The sequence below is a fragment of the Prionailurus bengalensis genome, chromosome A3 (genome assembly GCF_016509475.1).
Source record: "Prionailurus bengalensis isolate Pbe53 chromosome A3, Fcat_Pben_1.1_paternal_pri, whole genome shotgun sequence".
In the NCBI taxonomy this organism is placed as follows: Eukaryota; Metazoa; Chordata; class Mammalia; order Carnivora; family Felidae; genus Prionailurus; species Prionailurus bengalensis.
In genome coordinates, this window is record NC_057354.1 from 21,497,780 (window position 1) to 21,515,913 (window position 18,134).

Below are 18,134 nucleotides of genomic sequence, written 5' to 3' on the forward strand. Positions count from 1 at the left end.
CGTTGTGGTTCAGAGAGGGACATTTTGTTTGTCCTTCCACAACATCGACTCGGCCCCTATGTTGGCCCAGGCCCTGTGCCAGGAATGGGAGACCCCAGATGAAGAGAAGCCAGTGCCTGCTCTGGTAGTTTCTGTCGCTGCTGAGGGTGGTCACAGACTCGGTAGCTTAAAGCAACACACAGTTATTGCCTGGCGGTTCTGTAGCTCGGAAGTCCAACGCGGGGCTCGCTGGGCTTAAATCGAGGGGTCGGCAAGCTGCATTCTTTCCAGGAGACTCCAAAGGAGAGTCAGCTCGCCTTTCCCAGCATCTAGGGGCAGCCTGCATTCCTTGGCCCGTCCTCCGTTTTTAAAGCCAGAGACATCACATCTCTCGGATCCTCCTTTCATCACATTCCCCCCGCCGACGCTCACCTCTCCGGTACCTCTCCCACTTTGGAGGACCCTTGCGATTGCGTGGGGCCCGCCTGGAAAGCCCAGGAAACCGTCCCTATTTTAAGGCCAGTGGATTGGCAATGATGATTTTATCTGAAGCTTCAATTCCTCTTTGCCTTATGAGGTAGCATATGGACAGGTTTTGGAGATTAGGTCACGGGCACCTTTGGGGGGGGGGGCATTATTCTGCTTACCTTTCCCGTCCTCAGGGAGTCTAGAGTCCTTGAGGGGGGACAATCAGGGTGGAAACTTCTATGATAGGGGCACCATCGAAGCCCAGGAAAGGGGGCGCCTGACTCGGGTGGTGTGGGAGAAGGAAGTCAGAGAAAATCCCACGGAACAGATGAGGGCTGACCCAAATCTTGACGGGTGAGTTAGCCAGGTGGAGAGGGAGTGGAAGTGGAAGGCATCCCAGGAGGAAGGTACAGCATGTGCAAAGGCCCAGAGGTGAGTGAGAGAATGCACCGTGGCTGAAGCATGAGAGAGGCAGAGAGGCTGGGCGGGGAGGGGGTGGGGAGGCTGAGTATGGGATGCCAAGGTCACAGGGGACCTGAATGCCTGGAGGCCAGTGCTTTCCTGAAGGCCGTGGGGAGGGAGCCTTTGAGGGTTTTGAGCACGTTACATCCGTGATCAGCTTTGCGTTTGAGGAAGTCACTGTGGGGTCCTGGTCTAGCATGGTTGGAAGTGAGGCAGCCTAGAGATTGGACGGCAATGAGCAGGGGATTGAGTGGGAGAGCCAGAGGCCTGAGTCAGGGCGGGCACAGGGCAACAGGGTTGAGTGGGCAAGTTGGTGAACTCTGGAGGTGAGACAGGTACAGGACATGGCTGAGGATTGTGTGTGAATAGAGGAGGCAAGAGGAGGGGCGGGATGATGAGCAGAGTTCTGGGAGTCTGAGTGGACCGTGGGGCCATCACTGAGGTAGGGACATGGGGGAAGGGTAGGTTTAGGGAGGTATTGAGTTGGGTTTGACGTGTTGATGATCTGTGCCCGATGGACATCTAGGGGAGGCATCCAGGAGGCACCTGGTTATGTGAGTCTGGATACAGGAACTCACGAGGCGGCTACAGTAACTTCCATTCATCAGTTACCGCTGTGTAACAAACCACCCCGACACTCAGTGGTAAAAAGCAACAATTATTTATTATCAATTCACGCACCCGCATGCTGACGCACCTGCGTGTCAACTGCAGGTTGGGCTTCACTGACCGCTCGGCTTCAGACAAGGTCTGCAGGTCTGTCAGGCGGTGGGACTTACGGACGCTGAGCTCCTTTTTCCTTCGTGCCCTGACCTGAATCCGCCCTTACTCTTCCTCCACTCTGCCTTGAGCCTGTGGGTGACATTTGAGCAAAGACCTGCAGGAGGTGAGGGAGTGAGGATGTCTCGAGGAAGAGTATTCTAGGCAGGGGGAGCAGCCGGTGCAAAGGCCCTGAGGTGGAACGGTGCCCGCTGTGTTTGAGGAACAGGAAAGAAGGCCAGTGTGGCTGGAGGGCATGATTGAGGGGCGCAGGGGAGGTCAGGGGCCTCGGTCATAGGGGGCCCGGGAGGCCATGGCAAGTGGCCACTACCCTTATTATTGCTGCTACTGTCACTTTTCACACTCTCCTCCTATCCCCTACAGGACCCCCCGTCCCTGGACACAGCCATTCAGCATGCCCTGGCGGGCCTCTATCCCCCTTTTGAGGCCACAGCGCCCACCATCCTGGGGCAGGTATTCCGTCTCCTGGATTCTGACTTCCAGGGGGATGGGCTGAGCTTCCTCCTGGATTTCCTCATTCCTGCCAAGCGCCTGTGTGAGCAAGTGCGTGAAGCAGCCTGTGTAAGTTGGAAGCGACAGTGGGGCCGGGGGACAAGCTCTCCCAGAACCGCGGGGCTGGCGCTGAGCAGAGAAGGAAGCGGGCCGGTGCGTGTCTTGTCTCAGAGCAAGAACTGAGGACACGGGATGGTTCTCCGGGTATCACTGCTCGCCCAAGGGAGACGTCAGCCCCCCAGTGGAACGGGAGGTTCACTTGACCCTCTGCTCTCTGGCAGCTAGGAGCCAATCACGCCTATGCTTTTATCCAGGAGGAAGTCCTGGATAAAAGACATCCCTGCGTGATGGCCCCTCGGAGCCTGCCCTGGGGCTGGCATTGTGGGCAACACCAGGCTGCCTTGGCCGAAGCGGGTCAGCTTCAGTGGAAATAGAGAATGTTCCAGATCTTTCCTGGAGCCCTTGAGCCCTCAGGACTCACTTTCTTCCCATCAGACCCCTTTGAACCCAGATCTCAGGGAGGCCTCTCTAAGGCAAAGTGGAAAGAAAAGTGTTTTAGGTAGGGCTCATTGGCTGCAAATAACCCGTTCTTTACTCAGACCGGGACAAGGTAATCGGTCTCAGCCCCAAGTTGATGCACCAATCAAATGCCTTAAGGGGTTTCTGTCTCTTGTCTCTGCTTCTCCTTGCTTGCCAACATCATTCTTTTTTTTTTTTAATGCTTATTATTTATTTTTTAGAGGAAGAGAGAGAGACAGCATACAAGCAGGGGAGGGGCAGAGAGAGGGGGAGACACAGAATCCGAAGCAGGCTCCAGGCTCCGGGCTGTCAGCACAGAGTCCGACGCGGGGCTCGAACCCACGAACTGTGAGATCATGACCTGAGCCGAAGTCGGACGCTTAACTGACTGAGTCACCCAGGCGGCCCTTGCCAACATCATTCTTATAGGCTGTCTCCACACGCCTGGAGCCCAGGGCAGCTCTGGGTTCAAATCTTGTCCTGGGGAGGAGAAAGAACTTTTCCCCAACAACAGCAGATAGAAAAGTTGCAAGGAAGGATCCTGATTGGCCAGGCTTGGGTTCTATGTCCATCCCTGGGCCAATCACTGCAGCCAGAGAAATGGGATAGCAGGATTGGCCAGGCTTGAATCATACCCCTACATCTATGGTCAGACGTGGTGACTGTTGTAAGGATGGGGACAGGCTGTTGGAGACCACACCCAGGAACTTGTGCACACCCTCCACGGGATTGCTCGGTCCCCTGCGGCTCCTGCCTCAGAAATCACTAAGAGGGTCCCAGAGGGTCCCAAAAGGTCCTGCTGGCTGATGTGCGTCAGGGACACGATACCTCAGGCACAAAAAGTAAGAGCAGAGGCTGTGTGCATCATTGCAGTGGTAGAAAGAAATGGAATGTGGCAGTAGCTAAAAGCTCGGGTTTTGGAGCCAGAACTAGAGATGTTGGACCTGGAAGGAGACGGAGGCCATTCATCTCACGTGCTCGGGATGGTTCCTGGCACAGAGAAACAGTGAGGTACAGTCATGGTTACTGCAGAGGGAAGACTCACACCGAGCTTATGCTGCCGACTCCCACATATCCACCCCGACACTATTTCACGTACGTCCTTCCCTCCTGACGCCTTCCCCGTGGCAAGCTTTAGAAACTCCCGCTTCCCTTTTCTGGTCATTAAAACTGCATTTTCACGGTCTCCTTCCCTGTTTCTCCCGGGAACAAGGGTCACAACGTTTTAATTTCTCTATTTTCAACGACAGGCGACTTTAATTATAATTATAGGTGACTCCCTATCACCTCCGAGCCAGGGGTGGGATCAATAGTTTGGTTTCAGGAGTCAGGTGCCCCAGGTTCAAACCCAGCCTCCGTCACTGTGGAGCTGGGGCGGGGGGGGGGTGGGGAGGGTCCGTGTCGCCTGTCTGAGCTTCACTTTCCTTAATGGGAAAGTGGGAATGTTAACAACACAGTCCCTACCTCACGGAGATGATGCGCGCAGCTTAGCACAGAGCCTGGCGTGCAGTGAGTGCTTAGTAGCTGTTGGCCGTTTACTAACACACTCTCGCCTCTCTCCCTTGGAAGAAATGCGCCAGCTTCAGTCTGTCCTTGTAACCGCCAGCACCCAGAGGCAGCCAGCACCCTCAGATGACGTCCCCTGGGGGTTAGGGACAGACACAGGTGTCCGAGCCTCACGCCCCCTGAGCCTCAGTTTCCTCGTCTCTAAAGTGAGGACAGTGACGCCTCAACTCCCTGCCCCACTGAGTTACTGCGACGTTCAGATAAGACGATCATCACCATCATCTCTACGGTGCGTTGCCGTTTGCAAACTACGGCCGGGTTGTCCGGCCTCGTTCAATGGGACGGTGAGGGACGGCACGTTGTCAACAACAGAGCACTAAACGAAAGTGGTGGAGGAACTCACGGACTCGTGGGGTTGATGGATGTGAAGTTTCCCCGAGGCAGCTGAACTTACAGGGTCACTGACGTGAACCGGCGTATCAACCTGGGTTCATAGTCCCAGGAAGCACCTGCTTCATTAGCGGGAACGTCAGCGTCATCGTGTGGAGGTCTCCCCGCCCCGACACATCCAGATTACATAAGATTATCCGGGTTCTACTCAATCCGCAGGAATCCGACCCTTTTCCAAAAGCCAGGTAGCGAGAGACCTGTTGTCAGTCTGGCGGGGCTGTTGTTGCCACGTGGGATCACTGCTGGACGCGGGTCCCGCACCACCCAGTGGAGCGGTCCCACCAAGAGGGATGGTTGCGTTCAGAAGGGCTCCTGGATGCCCTGCTGTGTCTCTACAGAGAATTGCTGGCACCTTCTGTGTAAACGAAGCTTTTTTTCAGTTTCACCTCACCTGCCACGTTGTTGCCCAGGAAAGGGACATAAACAAGGAAGTAAGTCGATCCTAAACCAGGAAACAATACACATTCAGGCCCAGAATAATGGAATGATTTTTTTCACGGTCATCCAGCAAGTTAGTGGCAGGGTCAGATTTCCTGACCTTTCTCTCAGTATTGTTTTGACCCCTCTGTAATCTCTTTACCTAAAAATTAGATGGGGCGCCTGGGTGGCGCAGTCGGTTAAGAGTCCGACTTCAGCCAGGTCACGATCTCGCGGTCCCTGAGTTCGAGCCCCGCGTCGGGCTCTGGGCTGATGGCTCAGAGCCTGGAGCCTGTTTCCGATTCTGTGTCTCCCTCTCTCTCTGCCCCTCCCCCATTCATGCTCTGTCTCTCTCTGTCCCAAAAATAAATAAACGTTGAAAAAAAAAATTAAAAAAAAAAATAAAAATTAGAGAATGGTGGTGGTGCCTGGAGCGCCTGGGTGGCTCAGCCAGTTAAGCGTCTGACTTTGGCTCAGGTCACGATCTCACAGTTTGTGGGTTTGAGCCCAGCATCTGGCTCTCTGCTGTCATTGCAAAGCCCACTTTGGATTCTCTGTCCCCCTCTCTCTCTGCCCCTCCCCTACTTGCACGCTCTCTCTCTCTCTGTCTCTCTTTCTCAAAAAGAACATTAAAAAAATTATAGAATGGTATAAATGCAGTAAGTGACCATGTTATTTTTTTTTTTTCAAGTTTTGTTTGAGTGGGGGAGGAGCAGAGGGCGAGGGAGAGACAGAATCCCAAGCAAGCTCCGGGCTGTCAGCACAGAGCCTGACACGGGGCTCAATCTCACGAACTGTGAGATCATAACCTGAGCCAAAATCAGAAGTTGGACGGTTCACTGACTGAGCCACCCGGGGCGCCCCTGGACTGTTTTATTTTATTTTATTTATTTTATTTTCTAAAAATGTTTTTTTTTTAATTTTTTTTTCAATGTTTATTTATTTTTGGGACAGAAAGAGACAGAGCATGAACGGGGGAGGGGCAGAGAGAGAGGGAGACACAGAATTGGAAACAGGCTCCAGGCTCTGAGCCATCAGCCCAGAGCCCGACGCGGGGCTCGAACTCAAGGACCGCAAGATCGTGACCTGGCTGAAGTCGGACGCTTAACCGACTGCGCCACCCAGGCGCCCCTAAAAATGTTTTTATTTACTTTTGAGAGAGAGGGAGAGACCAAGGGGGGGGAGGGGCAGAGAAGGAGGGAGACACAGAATCCGAGGCAGGCTCCAGGCTCTGAGCTGTCAGCACAGAGCCGGACGTGGGACTTGAACCGACCAACCCATGAGATCATGACCTGAGCCAAAATCGAGAGTTGCGCGCTTCACCGACTGAGCCACCCAGGTGCCCTTAGACTGTCTTATTATTTTTTAAAATTTTTTAATGTTTTTATTTATTTTTAAGACGGAAAGAGACAGAACATAGCAGGGGAGGGGCAGAGAGAGAGGGAGACACAGAATCCGAAGCAGGCTCCAGGCTTTGAGCTGTCAGCACGGAGCCTGACGCGGGGCTCGAACTCATCAACCATGAGATCATGACCTGAGCTGAAGTCGGACGCTTAACTGACTGAGCCACCCAGGCGCCCCCAGACTGTTTTATATTTTAATTGAAGATTCCCACAATCTTTCAAAGGGCAAATGACGAGAGGAGAGGAAATTAATGTTGGTTGAACATCCACTTAAGTAGTGTATGCCAGGCATATGGTTGTGGATTTTTGTTTTCACACACACGCGCACACACACACACACACACACACACATATAATCTCACTTAATCCTCCTGCCAACCCAATCATATGATACATGTTGTTATTCCTATTTGCAGATAGGAAAACTGAGGCTGGAAGCCGTTATATCATCTGTACAAAGTAGTGATTCAGACCTTGGAACGCACGTCTCCTGGCTCCAAAATGGGGGGCTCAGACTTGAGCGAGGTTGAGAGAGGTTTCAAACAGGTGGGGAGAAGGGACTGTGACCTGAGCAGAACGGTCTTCATGGGAAGGGCACCTGCTAATTGGTGCCTGCCACGCAGAGCTTTTCTCCCTTGGGCCAGTAGGCTAGCAAGCGTTTTCAAGGTCACGGCCGGGACTAGGGCGAGGCAAGAGAAGGCACCCACTCTCAGGTTTGTGTGACTTGCAAGAGACGGGCTGTCCTTAGGTGCTGCGCCTCTTAGAGGCCAGGCACCTCTCTTGCCCGACCTGCTCGAGTCCATCTGGGAGAGGGAAGGGAGCAGACCCGCGGGCAGGGGCAAGGTCTTTCAGGGCGGGGCTCTCTGACATCGCCCTTCTGTCCACAGGCCCCGTACTCACACTGCCTCTTCCTGCATGAGGGCTGGCCACTGTGCCTGCGAGATGAGGTCGTGGTGCACCTGGCCCCCCTCAACCCCCTCTTACTGCGCCAGGGAGACTTCTACCTCCAAGTGGAGCCCCAGGAGGAGCAGTCCGTCTGCATCATGGTCAAGTGCCTCTCCTTGGACCTCCGCACAGTGGACGCAAAGCCTGTTTCCGCGTCATCCTACCCTACACTCTTCACCCAAACGTGGCTGGAGGCCATCAACAGTGACTTTGAGGGAAGCCCTCTGCACAGCTGCCTGGTAGCTTCCGAAGATGGGATTGCCCCTGTGCCCTGGACCAAGATAGCCAGCCCAGAGTTTGTGGATGACAGACCCCAAGCAGTGAACGTCCTCTCCCGGGCCTGGGGGTCCCTCGAGTTAGAGGCCCTCGATCTGAGCAGCCCTCCAGAGCCTCATCAGCCCAGGCCCTCCGGCAGCCAGGGGCTGCTTGCCCGGAGCTTGGCCAAGGGTAAGGGCAGGACATATGGGAACAAATACCCAGGACTCATCAAGGTGGAACAAGCCAGGCCGGGGGAGGTGGCCTTTAGGATGGACGATGTGGCCAGCCAGGACTTAGAAGGAGACTATGTGGCCCTCCTGGAGAGCAGAGGAGGGCCTCCCAGTAGGGAAGTGGAGACATCCAGTGGGTGTCCTTTGGGGGCACTGGAGGAACCATCCAGAACTAAGGAAATCCTGCTCTCTCAAAGGATGCCGCCCCTCTCAGGGGCCAGGAGGGGACCTTCCTTGGAAAAATGGGCTTGTGAGAAGCCAGCAAGCTCAGAAGAGGAGCCCTGCAGGTTGGGCTCGAGGAGAAAGGTCAACTATAAAGTTAACGCATCTACCCAGGACTCAGAACCCCAGCCCCAGGAGCCCTACCTCCGCGTCCTTGAGGAGCTACCGCCCTGTGCCTCTGGCCTTGAGGCAGGTGGTTCCTCCAAGATGCAGGAACCTCTGGGAAGTCCAGAAAACATGGCGCAACTCAGGCCTGCACCAGAACGAGCGTCCTCCCTGCACCTGTGCTCGGCTTCCCCTCCTGCTGCTCTAGCCCCTGAAACCAAGTTGGAAGAGAGGGCCAAACAGGGGCACGGGAGACTTCCCAAGCCTGAGACTGGCCCCAGTCAGAATACCTCCTCTTCTACATCCCCTACTTCTGGGCTCAGATTCTCCCTCTTGAAAGGGCAGAGGCAAGCCCCTGGGCCCCCAGAGAAAGCCTCCCTCCAGCCCAACAGGCCCTGGAAAGTCTTGCGTTCGCCCTCATCTCCCACGACCAACCGAGCCAAGAGCGTGGGGAAAGGTAAGGTGTCCGCTCGCTCAGCCGGACGGGGGTGCTGTTCTCTGGATGTGACCAGGCGACAAGGTGGCGCGGGTCACCAGGGACGGAGCCCCTCTGAACTGGCTCAGTCTGGGGGATTTGGTGCACAGGTGGCATGTCGAGAGGCTTGAGGTCTCATGGGTCTGGAACTGGCTTGGGTTGAGTGGGCCTGAGTCCTCGCCCAGCTGGGTCTGGGTGACCTTGATCAAGGGCTCCTTCTCTGTGCAGTGGGGGCCTCACCTGCCTCCCAGAGTCGTTTTGAGGTTCAAAGACACGCCAGAGGTAAGGAGCTTAGCACAACGCCGGCCACCCAGTAGGAGATCAACAGCCGGAAGCTTCATCATCAGTCAGAAGGTGAAAGAGAAGACATTTCCTTTGGGAAAACCCAGAGGATTAATACCCTTTTCTTTGTTGTCGTTCATCCCCAGCTGGAAAGACTCAGACCGAAACATCTGGCCCGGCTGCTGACTCAGGCCCACAGACTGGGGAAAAGGCCGGCTTCCCAGAAGTCCCTCCAGAAAGAGAACCCCCTCTGGATGAGGAGCCCCCAGGGCCTGAGCCTAGGATTGGGGCTCTGAGTGTGGAGATCCTCCAGTCGAGGATGGCATGCCTGCCAGGTCTCGGGGGTCGCAGGGCAGCTGGAGGTGAAGGGGAGGGTGCTGGTGGGGGGGGGGGTAGGGTGGGGCTAGGGCGGCCTCTGAGCATCCTGGTGCTGGTGGGTGTGGAAGAGACAGGGAAAGTCCTAGAGGCTTGTGTTCTGGGCCAAGCCTCTCTGAGACTCATTTTTCCAGCGAAGGAGTTGGATTCTATGAAGCAATTTCTAGATACCCGTCCATCCAGCCAGCCAGCCAGCCAGCCTACTTTCAGTGAGGCAGCCAGGTGTCTTAGGTCAGTTCCCTAGAAGCAGGGCCTGAGACAGAGCTCCCTGGGAAAGCGATTTGTTGAAGGTTGCTCTCAGGAGAAGGGGAAGAGCTAAGCAAGGATGTGGCCTGACCCTGTGAGGAGCATCAATTCATACCACAGAGGTGTAGGGGGTTCCATTTTAAGGTGTAGGGGGCTGGGCTTTTGTAGGCTTGGGTCCGTTGGTCACCACCCCAGGCTGATCCTGGGATGGGGGTGCATGATCCAGGATGCATGAATGATGCCTGAGCCCACGATCCGGTTCAGTTGGGGGCAATTCTCCAGAGAAGGGAACATCTGTGAGCCAGTACCGCCAACGGCCAACCGCCTCTGGGGGATGGGTAGTCTGGTCTGGCAAAGGGATCGGAGAGGGGTGTTACCAGCATCCAATACAGACGGTGTTATCACTCCTGTTTAATATTTATGCATCTTTGCAATAAATATTTTTTAAGTACCTGCCGTGTACAGCTAGGCTCTGGGCTTAGCACTGAGGACTCAGCAGGGAACAAGTCTGATGTGGGCTCTGCTCTCAAGAAGGCTATATTCTAGTGGTAGAGAAAATTCGACAGGTTTTTACAGCAGGTTATTACAACCCCGTGTAAACATATCGCAGCTGTGGGGCAGTACAGGGCTCTGTGGGAGGACAGATGCGCACCGTGGCCCAGGCTTGGGGTGGAGGAGAGGTCAGGGAGGAAGGAGGAAGCAATATAGAGCTCAGTCCTATGGCATGAGTAGGTGTTATCCAGGTGAAGGGGTGGGAACAGTGTTCCAGACAAAAGCAGCAGGATGTGCAAATGTCTGGGGTTAAGAGAGACCACAGTGGTCTTTGGGACCCACTGTCTTGAAATTCTGTTTTACCTTATCGACTTCGGCATCTCCGCAGGATCCGGGACAGTGCTGTGTCTTTTCGAAGCTCCTCGGGGAGCACTGTCTGTCTTCTTCCTGGTCATCTTGGTTGAAGCTCATGCTGTTTTTTCCCCATATTAATTGCACACAAGGGAACTCACAGCCCTTTTAGGGCTGTCCCATTCCAAGGGCTCAGATTTTATCCGTCGAAGGGCCCTGCTCTGGGAGGTGGGAGACCATTCTAATTCCGGATCTGTCAGCTTCCTGTGTGACCTTGGAGGAGTCCCTTGCCCTCCCTGAGCCTCAGGCTCCTCCTTGTGTAAAAGGAGAAGCAGCAGACACGACCTGGCTCACCGTCACTCTTTCCACAACGGCTCTTGTTGCAAAGTTGGGACTTGCAACATACACTGATGGGTCCCAAGTGCCTGGAGCAGGGTCTGGTACATAGTAGGTGCTCAAAAGGCATACGCTGAGTGAATGAATATTCTCCATGTAGATGCTCCCTCCAGTTCCTCCCTTGACCTCCTCGTCTTCGGTGATCTTGTCCTCGCTCCCCCAGGGACTCCTGCCACAGCCACCTCCATAATTACACCATACTGCCCCTCTTCCCTGCTCCCCCACGGGCCCAATTTTAACCCTCTTTTGGTCCCCCAGGCCCTCCACCTGTCGGTCCGACCGCCTTCTCATTGTCCCTCCTCACCTCCACCCTGTGCTCCCTCCTTCCCAGCGTAGATCCCAGGCTCATGACAATCTCTCCCTTTCGCTCACAGGCCCCTAGCCTCTCCCTGCCACCTGCCAGCTTCCCTGGATACATCCCGGCCCTCCATTAAGTCCAGCTCCCTGCCTGTCCCCGACCCGCACCCTCATAGCTGGACAAAGCCCGGGATTCACACAACGGCGCTGACCGGTGGCCCGTCAGACTAGTGACCGCTGACCGGCCACGGGGCCCTGTGGTGCTGTGGATCCCCTCACCTCCCGAGTCCTAAGTGCATTCCCCCACCGGCCTCATCGATGACTTTGCACTCCACTTCTCTGACCTTCCCCACTGCCTCCCTCAGCTTTTCTCTCAGCCCAGAACCTTCCTCTATCTCTCAATGAGCAAGGAGAAGCAACCCAAAGGAGGCTACAAACTCCTGCTGCCCCACGTAGCTACCTTCTGGCCTCTGCACAGCCAGCGTTCTAGAACAGGATGCAGAAGTGAACAGGGTCCCAGGGGTTGAGACCTCACCCCCAGCTCTCAGTTGCTCTGCACATATCTTTGAAATCTTTTCCGTCTTTAAAATTTCTGTCCATTTTGTATGCTACTTAAGAATACATCCGTATGTGTTTCAGTATTAGAAAAAAATGCTCTAAATTGCTGGCCAGTTAGATCACGTACCATTCCCCCCCCCCCCGAACTGGGAGTGAATAATGCTGCAGAAAAGTGAAACAGTTTTTTCTTAATGTTTATTTATTTTTGAGAGAGAGAGAGAGCTCAAGCCGGCGAGGAGCAGAGGGAGAGGGAGGGAGAGAATCTTAAGCAGACTCCATGCTCCGTGTACAGGCTGATACAGGGCTCGATCCCACAACCGTGAGATCATGACCTGAGCCAAAATCAAGGGTCAGACGCCCAACTGACTGAGCCACCCAGGTGCCCTGCAACAGGTTTTTGGTGGCTTTCGGTACCCCGCCCCCCTCCAGCAAGGCCTCCCAGCGAGGCCAACTTTCCACCCGAGACTCCGAACCCAATGTGAACAATGCAGCTTTGAGCCAGGTCTCCGAGGCGCGAGTGAAGGCCTCCCTGGCTCCAGCTGTCAGCGGAGGGAGGCATCTGGGGGCAGAAGGGCCTCCCAGCTGAAGGCACATCGGGGGACAGCTGCCCATGGCTCGAGTGGACCCAGCCAGCATCTGGGTGCTCAGTTAGCCCTGGTGGTGTGCAGGCCCTACCCCAGGCAGGGCTTCGTGGGGGACCAGACACATGAACAGATAGCCGTGTCCCCGTGGGTAATGTTCCGAGTTCTTGAGCTCTCTGCTACTCAAAGTGTGGTCTGGGGACCAACTATGTCGGCATTTCCTTGGAGCTATGGAGAGATGCAGACTCCCGGGCCCGGTGAGTCAGAATCTGCGTTCTAGCGGGATCCTCAGGCACATGGAAGTTTGAGAGGCACCCCTCAAAGTTTGGGGTGCAAAGTTCAAGGTCTGCACCCCTGTGTATGACAGCACTGGCGAAGGTAGTTAAGTCTGTGTCTGAGACTTCACGAGCCACAAAGGGTCTTACACACTTACACACTGTGGAGGGTTGTGCCCACGTGGAGTGGGGGGTGACCATTGTAGGAAAGTTCTGTGTGAGGCGACTCTGGGTGGGGGGGGGGGGGCAGGGCTCTGAGCCCTGAGTGTGAGACAGGCCCCGTTTCCACGGGTCTGAGCCTCTTATTCCCATCGTCTTTCTCCCTCGCCCCGGTGCGACCGGGCCGTGCTGGTTCCCCGGACCCCGGACTCTCAACCCCCGTGGGGAGAGTGGGTCACACAGCCCCAATTCCCGGAACAGGAAATAGTCTGTGGACAAGCCGTGGGTAAAAGTCTGCAACAGTAAATAGTGAGCTGGCGGCCGTGGCTGCATACCAACCATGCAGGGGGGCAGAGACGAGGACAGGATGATGATCCTTATAACAACCCCTGTCACCGAGCCTTCGGCTCAGCGTCCTTCTCAGGAGCTGTCTCCTTTAGTCCTCGAAATCACCTAACAAGCTCAGCATTTTATTCTCCCCATTTAGCAGATGGGGAAACAGGCTCAGAGGCACATGGACCAGCCCAAGGACACACAGTGAGTCAGTGCAGAGCTGAGACTTGAACCCATCCACGTGGCTGCAGTCTGTTCCACGACCTGTGCCTCCCAGGGTGCCCTGTGCAGGGTCCACAGAGGGGGAGGCTAATTCTGCATGCAGGGGGGCACTCGGACAGCTTTTCTGATGAAGTGGCGTTCAAGCTGGGTCTTAAAGGCTGACTAAGAGGTCAGACTTCATGGGGGACGAGAGAAAGGGCATCCCAGGTGGAGAGACCCGGAGGCCCCAGAGCAGATGCCTGGAGTGAGGGCTCCACCAAAGTTCTCGCTGCTCACGTGTGTCCTGTCTCCTCCAGGTGGTCGGGACAGGGCCGGGAGGCGCCTGCTTCTGGTGTCAACCACCGAGGGGGCCTGGGAGGCACCGTGGTGCACGGCCTCGGAAGTCACCAAGCTGCTCTCCTACCTGTGCACTGTCCCCAGGTAAGGGGTCGGGCCAGCTGGTCGCTCTGTCCCCCGTCGATTTCTTGGCCCAGAGCCCAGGACCGGGGACTGAAGGGAGAGACCCCAGGAACTTCTGTTCGCAGAGCCAGTCCCAAGCCCGATGCTGGGGTGACAGGGGGGTGGGGTAAAGCAGGACAAACTTAGTCCCTGCCATCAGGGGGTTCCCAGGTTGATGGGGAGGTGGATGGTGTGCAAGGGACAGCATGGACAAGAAGCGCTCAGGGGGGTCTGTGTGGTGAAGAAAACGGGGGGATGTTGTAGATCAGTGGCTCGCAAACCCGAGCATGGCATGAGTCGCCCTGAGCGCTGTTAAAAACACATCACCGGGTCACACCCCAAGTTTCTGTGGGCCGCTAGGTCTTGGGCCCGAGAATTTGCATTTCTAACAAACGTCCTGATTCTACTGATGCTGCTTGGCCAGGGACCCATTTGGAGAACCACGGTTGTAGAGTGGGAAGGGTGGGTGACGAATTTCGGTTGGGAAATCAAGCAAGGAGGGCATCTCCGAAGAGGTCATAACTGAGCTGGCAGGTGATAATCATAAATACTGTTGAGCAAATGAAGGGCGAATGGGTGTGAATGCGTGGATGGAGTAAGAGAGTGAAAGAAAGAAGTTGTGAGTAACGGGCGATCCAGGCTGATGCTAATACCTCTCCTCTCCCACCGCTCAGACTTCACATTGGACCGGCTGGGGAAAGTCAGCATCTTTCCTCGCGAGTCCCAGCCCCCGGCTAGGAGGGTCTCAGAAGTGGTGTCTGCTCAGGACCGTGGCGATAGACCCCAACCCAACCTAGAGGTTGTGCAGCGAGGGCTAGGGGGTGGAGGGACTCGTGGAACCCTTTGGAACCTTCTCCCCGTGCTCCATCTCATGGGAGCTATCACTGCCACCTGCTGGCCATTGAGATTTTTCTTCCTCTTCTGCAAAGTGGTGTGGCTTCTCTGGCCTGAGGGGGGAGATGGGACCCCCTCTTCCGTGCTGAGAAGTGGCCAGTGTGGTAAACAGAGCCCTGGAATCCCACCAACTTGCCGTGTGACCTTGGGGCGGTAACCTCCCCCTCTGAGACTCACCCGATCAAAAGGAAACACCAAGTGGACTCCGATGAGCAGTGTAAACTGTGGGGTGCCGGGCCCAGCTTCACGCTGGGACATGCCAGAGACTCTGACTCCTCACATCGGCCGCTGCCCTCCAGGGGCCTCCAGGCTGGTGGCAAGGCAGGGGTGGAAACAGACCGCTCTCCCAGCACGAACACAGCCAGAGGCAGGTGAGGCGTGGGACATGAACACAGGGGCTTCACCTCCAAGAGCCTCTTCTCACTGTCTGCTACGTTGCTGCTCTGTGCCTCAGTTTCCCTTCTAGGGGAATAGCAACGGAAGACATTTATATTCCTCTTACTCTACAGCAGTCACTGAGTGCCTTAGGCTCATGAATTCATCGGTCCTCACCGCAGCCCCACAGGGCCCAAACTACCATTCTCCCCATTTACAGATGGGAAAATTGGCTCTCGGCAAGATGAAACAACTTACCGGGGTGACCAGGTACTATGGCAGTGCCGAAACCCCACCTCCACACTGGCGATCTCTGGTTTTATCTATGAACTGGCTGGACATAAGGCTGGAAGGCCCTGGGGGTTATTTTCCCAACCTGCCTGATCATCAGGATGGCCAAGGGCACTTGGAACCACACAGACGCCCTTCCCCACCCTGTACGTGCTGGGCCAGACGTCTGGGGGCTCGGGGTAGGGGCGGAGGTGAGGAATCGATATTTTTAACAACTCCTGACCATTGAGCCAGTTTGGGAAATCCTAACGTAATCGCTGAAAAGTACAGACTGAACCAGTGACAGCGTTTCGGCTGCAAGTAACAAAGTCCAATTCCAAATGTCTTTACTCATAAGGAAATTTATTTCTCTTGGTCTCTGCTTTAGAGCTCTTAGTAAGAGCCTCTTCAAGGAGAGCCTGTGTTTCCCAGAAGTCCCCTGGCAAACGTCTCCTCACTCCTCATTGGACAGAAACATGTCACGTGACCCCTACGTAAAGCAACCATTGGCCAGAGGAATTGGCTCGCTGCTCTCGGCCTCAACCAATCAGAAACCAGCGCCTGGGGGACCTGTTCTATGGAGGGAATTGGATTCTTGAACGAAACCAGAATTCTGCCCATGGGAAGGGGGTGGGGTAAACGCTGGGCGACTCACCCACCGCAACTGGGATGGTGGCTTATAGCTTATGATTGTTAGGGTGTGAGAGAGGGCTGTGTGAGGTATTGTGGGAACACCACAGAAGAAGCAATGGACTCTGCCTGGAGAAAGATCGTGGAGGGCTTCCTGGAGTGGGCTGGCCATGGGCAGGCGGTCTTGCGAGATGAAGAGCTCACCAGTACATCAAGGCTCTGGCAGCCAGCCCCCTCCCCTTCCACGAGGTCCTTCCCCCTAGAAAGTCCCATCCATCCAGCAAGACTGCCGATTCCGTTTACCACCCACAGGCCTGAAGATAAAACCAAGGGGCTGGCGGTTATGATTGATTCCAGGAAACAGCCTCCACACCCTGGTCTGGTCAGTGCCCTGCAGGCCACCCAGGTGAGTGGGAGGCGGACAGCCTCAGCCTAGCAAGGAGCTTGGGAGCTCCGGGGGACTTTTGACATGCACGGGCCCCAAGGGGCACAGACCTGGGACCGGAAACCCCAGGCAGGAACTCTTCTTGCAGATACAGAAATCCCAGCCCAGCCTTGAAGACAGAGTGAGCTCACTGGTCCGTGTGACTTGATAATCCAGAAGTGAAATGCCTGGATTCAGGGGCTCAGATATTGTCACCAAGACCTGGTTCCTGCCTCCATTTCTGGCCGAGTTCTCCCGGGAGGGCGCAATTCTCAGCCAGGCTTCCCGCCCTGGTGGCAGTCTGGTTCTCACTTCCCATGGTTTTTCATTGAAGCCCACCCAGTGGGAAAGAGTGAGAGATTCGCTTCCCAGAGGTCCCAGGAGGTTTCTTTCTGTCTCCTTAGCTCAGGTGTTCATCCACCAACCGATCTCTGTGGCCACCCCGATGGGCTTAGACTTAGGTCCCATGAGCCTCACGAACGGAGGGGCAAGGAAGAGGTTTGTAAGTTGCTGGCTTAGGCAGCGGAGAAAGTGGAAGGTTGGCATACACTTACTTTATGGTCTGATCCCCTCCTCTTCCTTCCCCTCCTCACTTTATAGATGGGGAAACTGAGGCTCAGAGGGGACTGGTCATCTAGGAAGCTTGCAACTCGGCTTGGACCTGGTGCTCTATTGACTTCCAACCATTCATCTTCCAAACATACCACAGAAACGTCCCAGCCGAGCACCCCCCCCCCGACCCCGCCCCAGCTGTTTGCCTGAGTCTTAGCAGGGGGCTCAGTGAAGGTCTAGACAGAGCACCTCTGAAACGGTTCTCTCTGACAGGCCCTGGCCCCAGCCTCCATCCGTGCTGTGTTCTACCTGGGAGAGAAGGAGGCTGCCCTCCAGCTGGAAACATTGCCTGACGTCCAGGTGAGGGGGAGGCTGAGCTGAGCCGGGGTGCAGAATTCACCAGCTGGGACCCGCCTGGAGTGACCTAGTGGAGGTCAACACATACAAGGCTGGGCGTTACAATTGTCAGCCCTGCCTCCGTGGCAGGTGTGGCCAAATCAATCATCTAGTGCTCGCTCTCTGGCAATCCCAGAAGCTCCTGGTGGGCTCTACCACGTGACCGAGAGGTGCCTGTGGCATGAAACCGATTTTTAAAGTTTCAGCTCCTCGGCCCCTCCCTCCTTTTCAGATGGGGAAACTGAGGCCCCAGGCCACCGAGTAAGCTAGAGGCAGAGACGCCTTCTCCATATTGCGGCCTTGATCTTCCCGCCTTTCTCTCCCTGGTTTCTCTCTCACCATCGCCAGCTCAGAGGCTGAGATGATTTGGGACTTTACAGCAAAGAGCCCTACAGTTTTCTTTAATTAGCGCCGTGTACCGCATTCATGAGCGTGGGCCCCCTGCCCTCTGCCCTGCTTCGGGAAAGGATTTTCAAGGCCTCCTTCCTCCTCCTCGTTGGTGCAGAGTCGCATTGGGAGCTAGAGATGTGCTTTTTTTTATTAATTTTTTTTTTCAACGTTTATTTTATTTTTGGGACAGAGAGAGACAGAGCATGAACAGGCGAGGGGCAGAGAGAGAGGGAGACACAGAATCGGAAACAGGCTCCAGGCTCTGAGCCATCAGCCCAGAGCCCGACGCGGGGCTCGAACTCCCGGACCGCGAGATCGCGACCTGGCTGAAGTCGGACGCTTAACCGACTGCGCCACCCAGGCGCCCCAAGATGTGCTTTTTTTTAAAAAAAATTTAATGTGGATTTATTTTTGAGACAGAGCATGAACGGGGGAGGGGCAGAGAGAGAGGGAGACACAGAATCTGAAACAGGCTCCAGGCTCCGGG

General features: G+C 55.4%; 1 protein-coding gene across 1 annotated transcript in view; it reads left to right on the forward strand.

The window, feature by feature from the left end:
- The window catches only part of KIAA1755 (KIAA1755 ortholog), a 40,867-nt gene that overhangs the window by 8,486 nt on the left and 14,247 nt on the right, over positions 1-18,134 (forward strand). The window contains exons 2-7 of the mRNA XM_043602396.1: positions 2,053-2,250; positions 7,364-8,693; positions 9,140-9,328; positions 13,575-13,698; positions 16,198-16,291; positions 17,135-17,221. Of these exons, the coding sequence (XP_043458331.1) occupies positions 2,053-2,250; positions 7,364-8,693; positions 9,140-9,328; positions 13,575-13,698; positions 16,198-16,291; positions 17,135-17,221 (2,022 nt within the window). The remainder of the gene's footprint in view (positions 1-2,052; positions 2,251-7,363; positions 8,694-9,139; positions 9,329-13,574; positions 13,699-16,197; positions 16,292-17,134; positions 17,222-18,134) is intronic.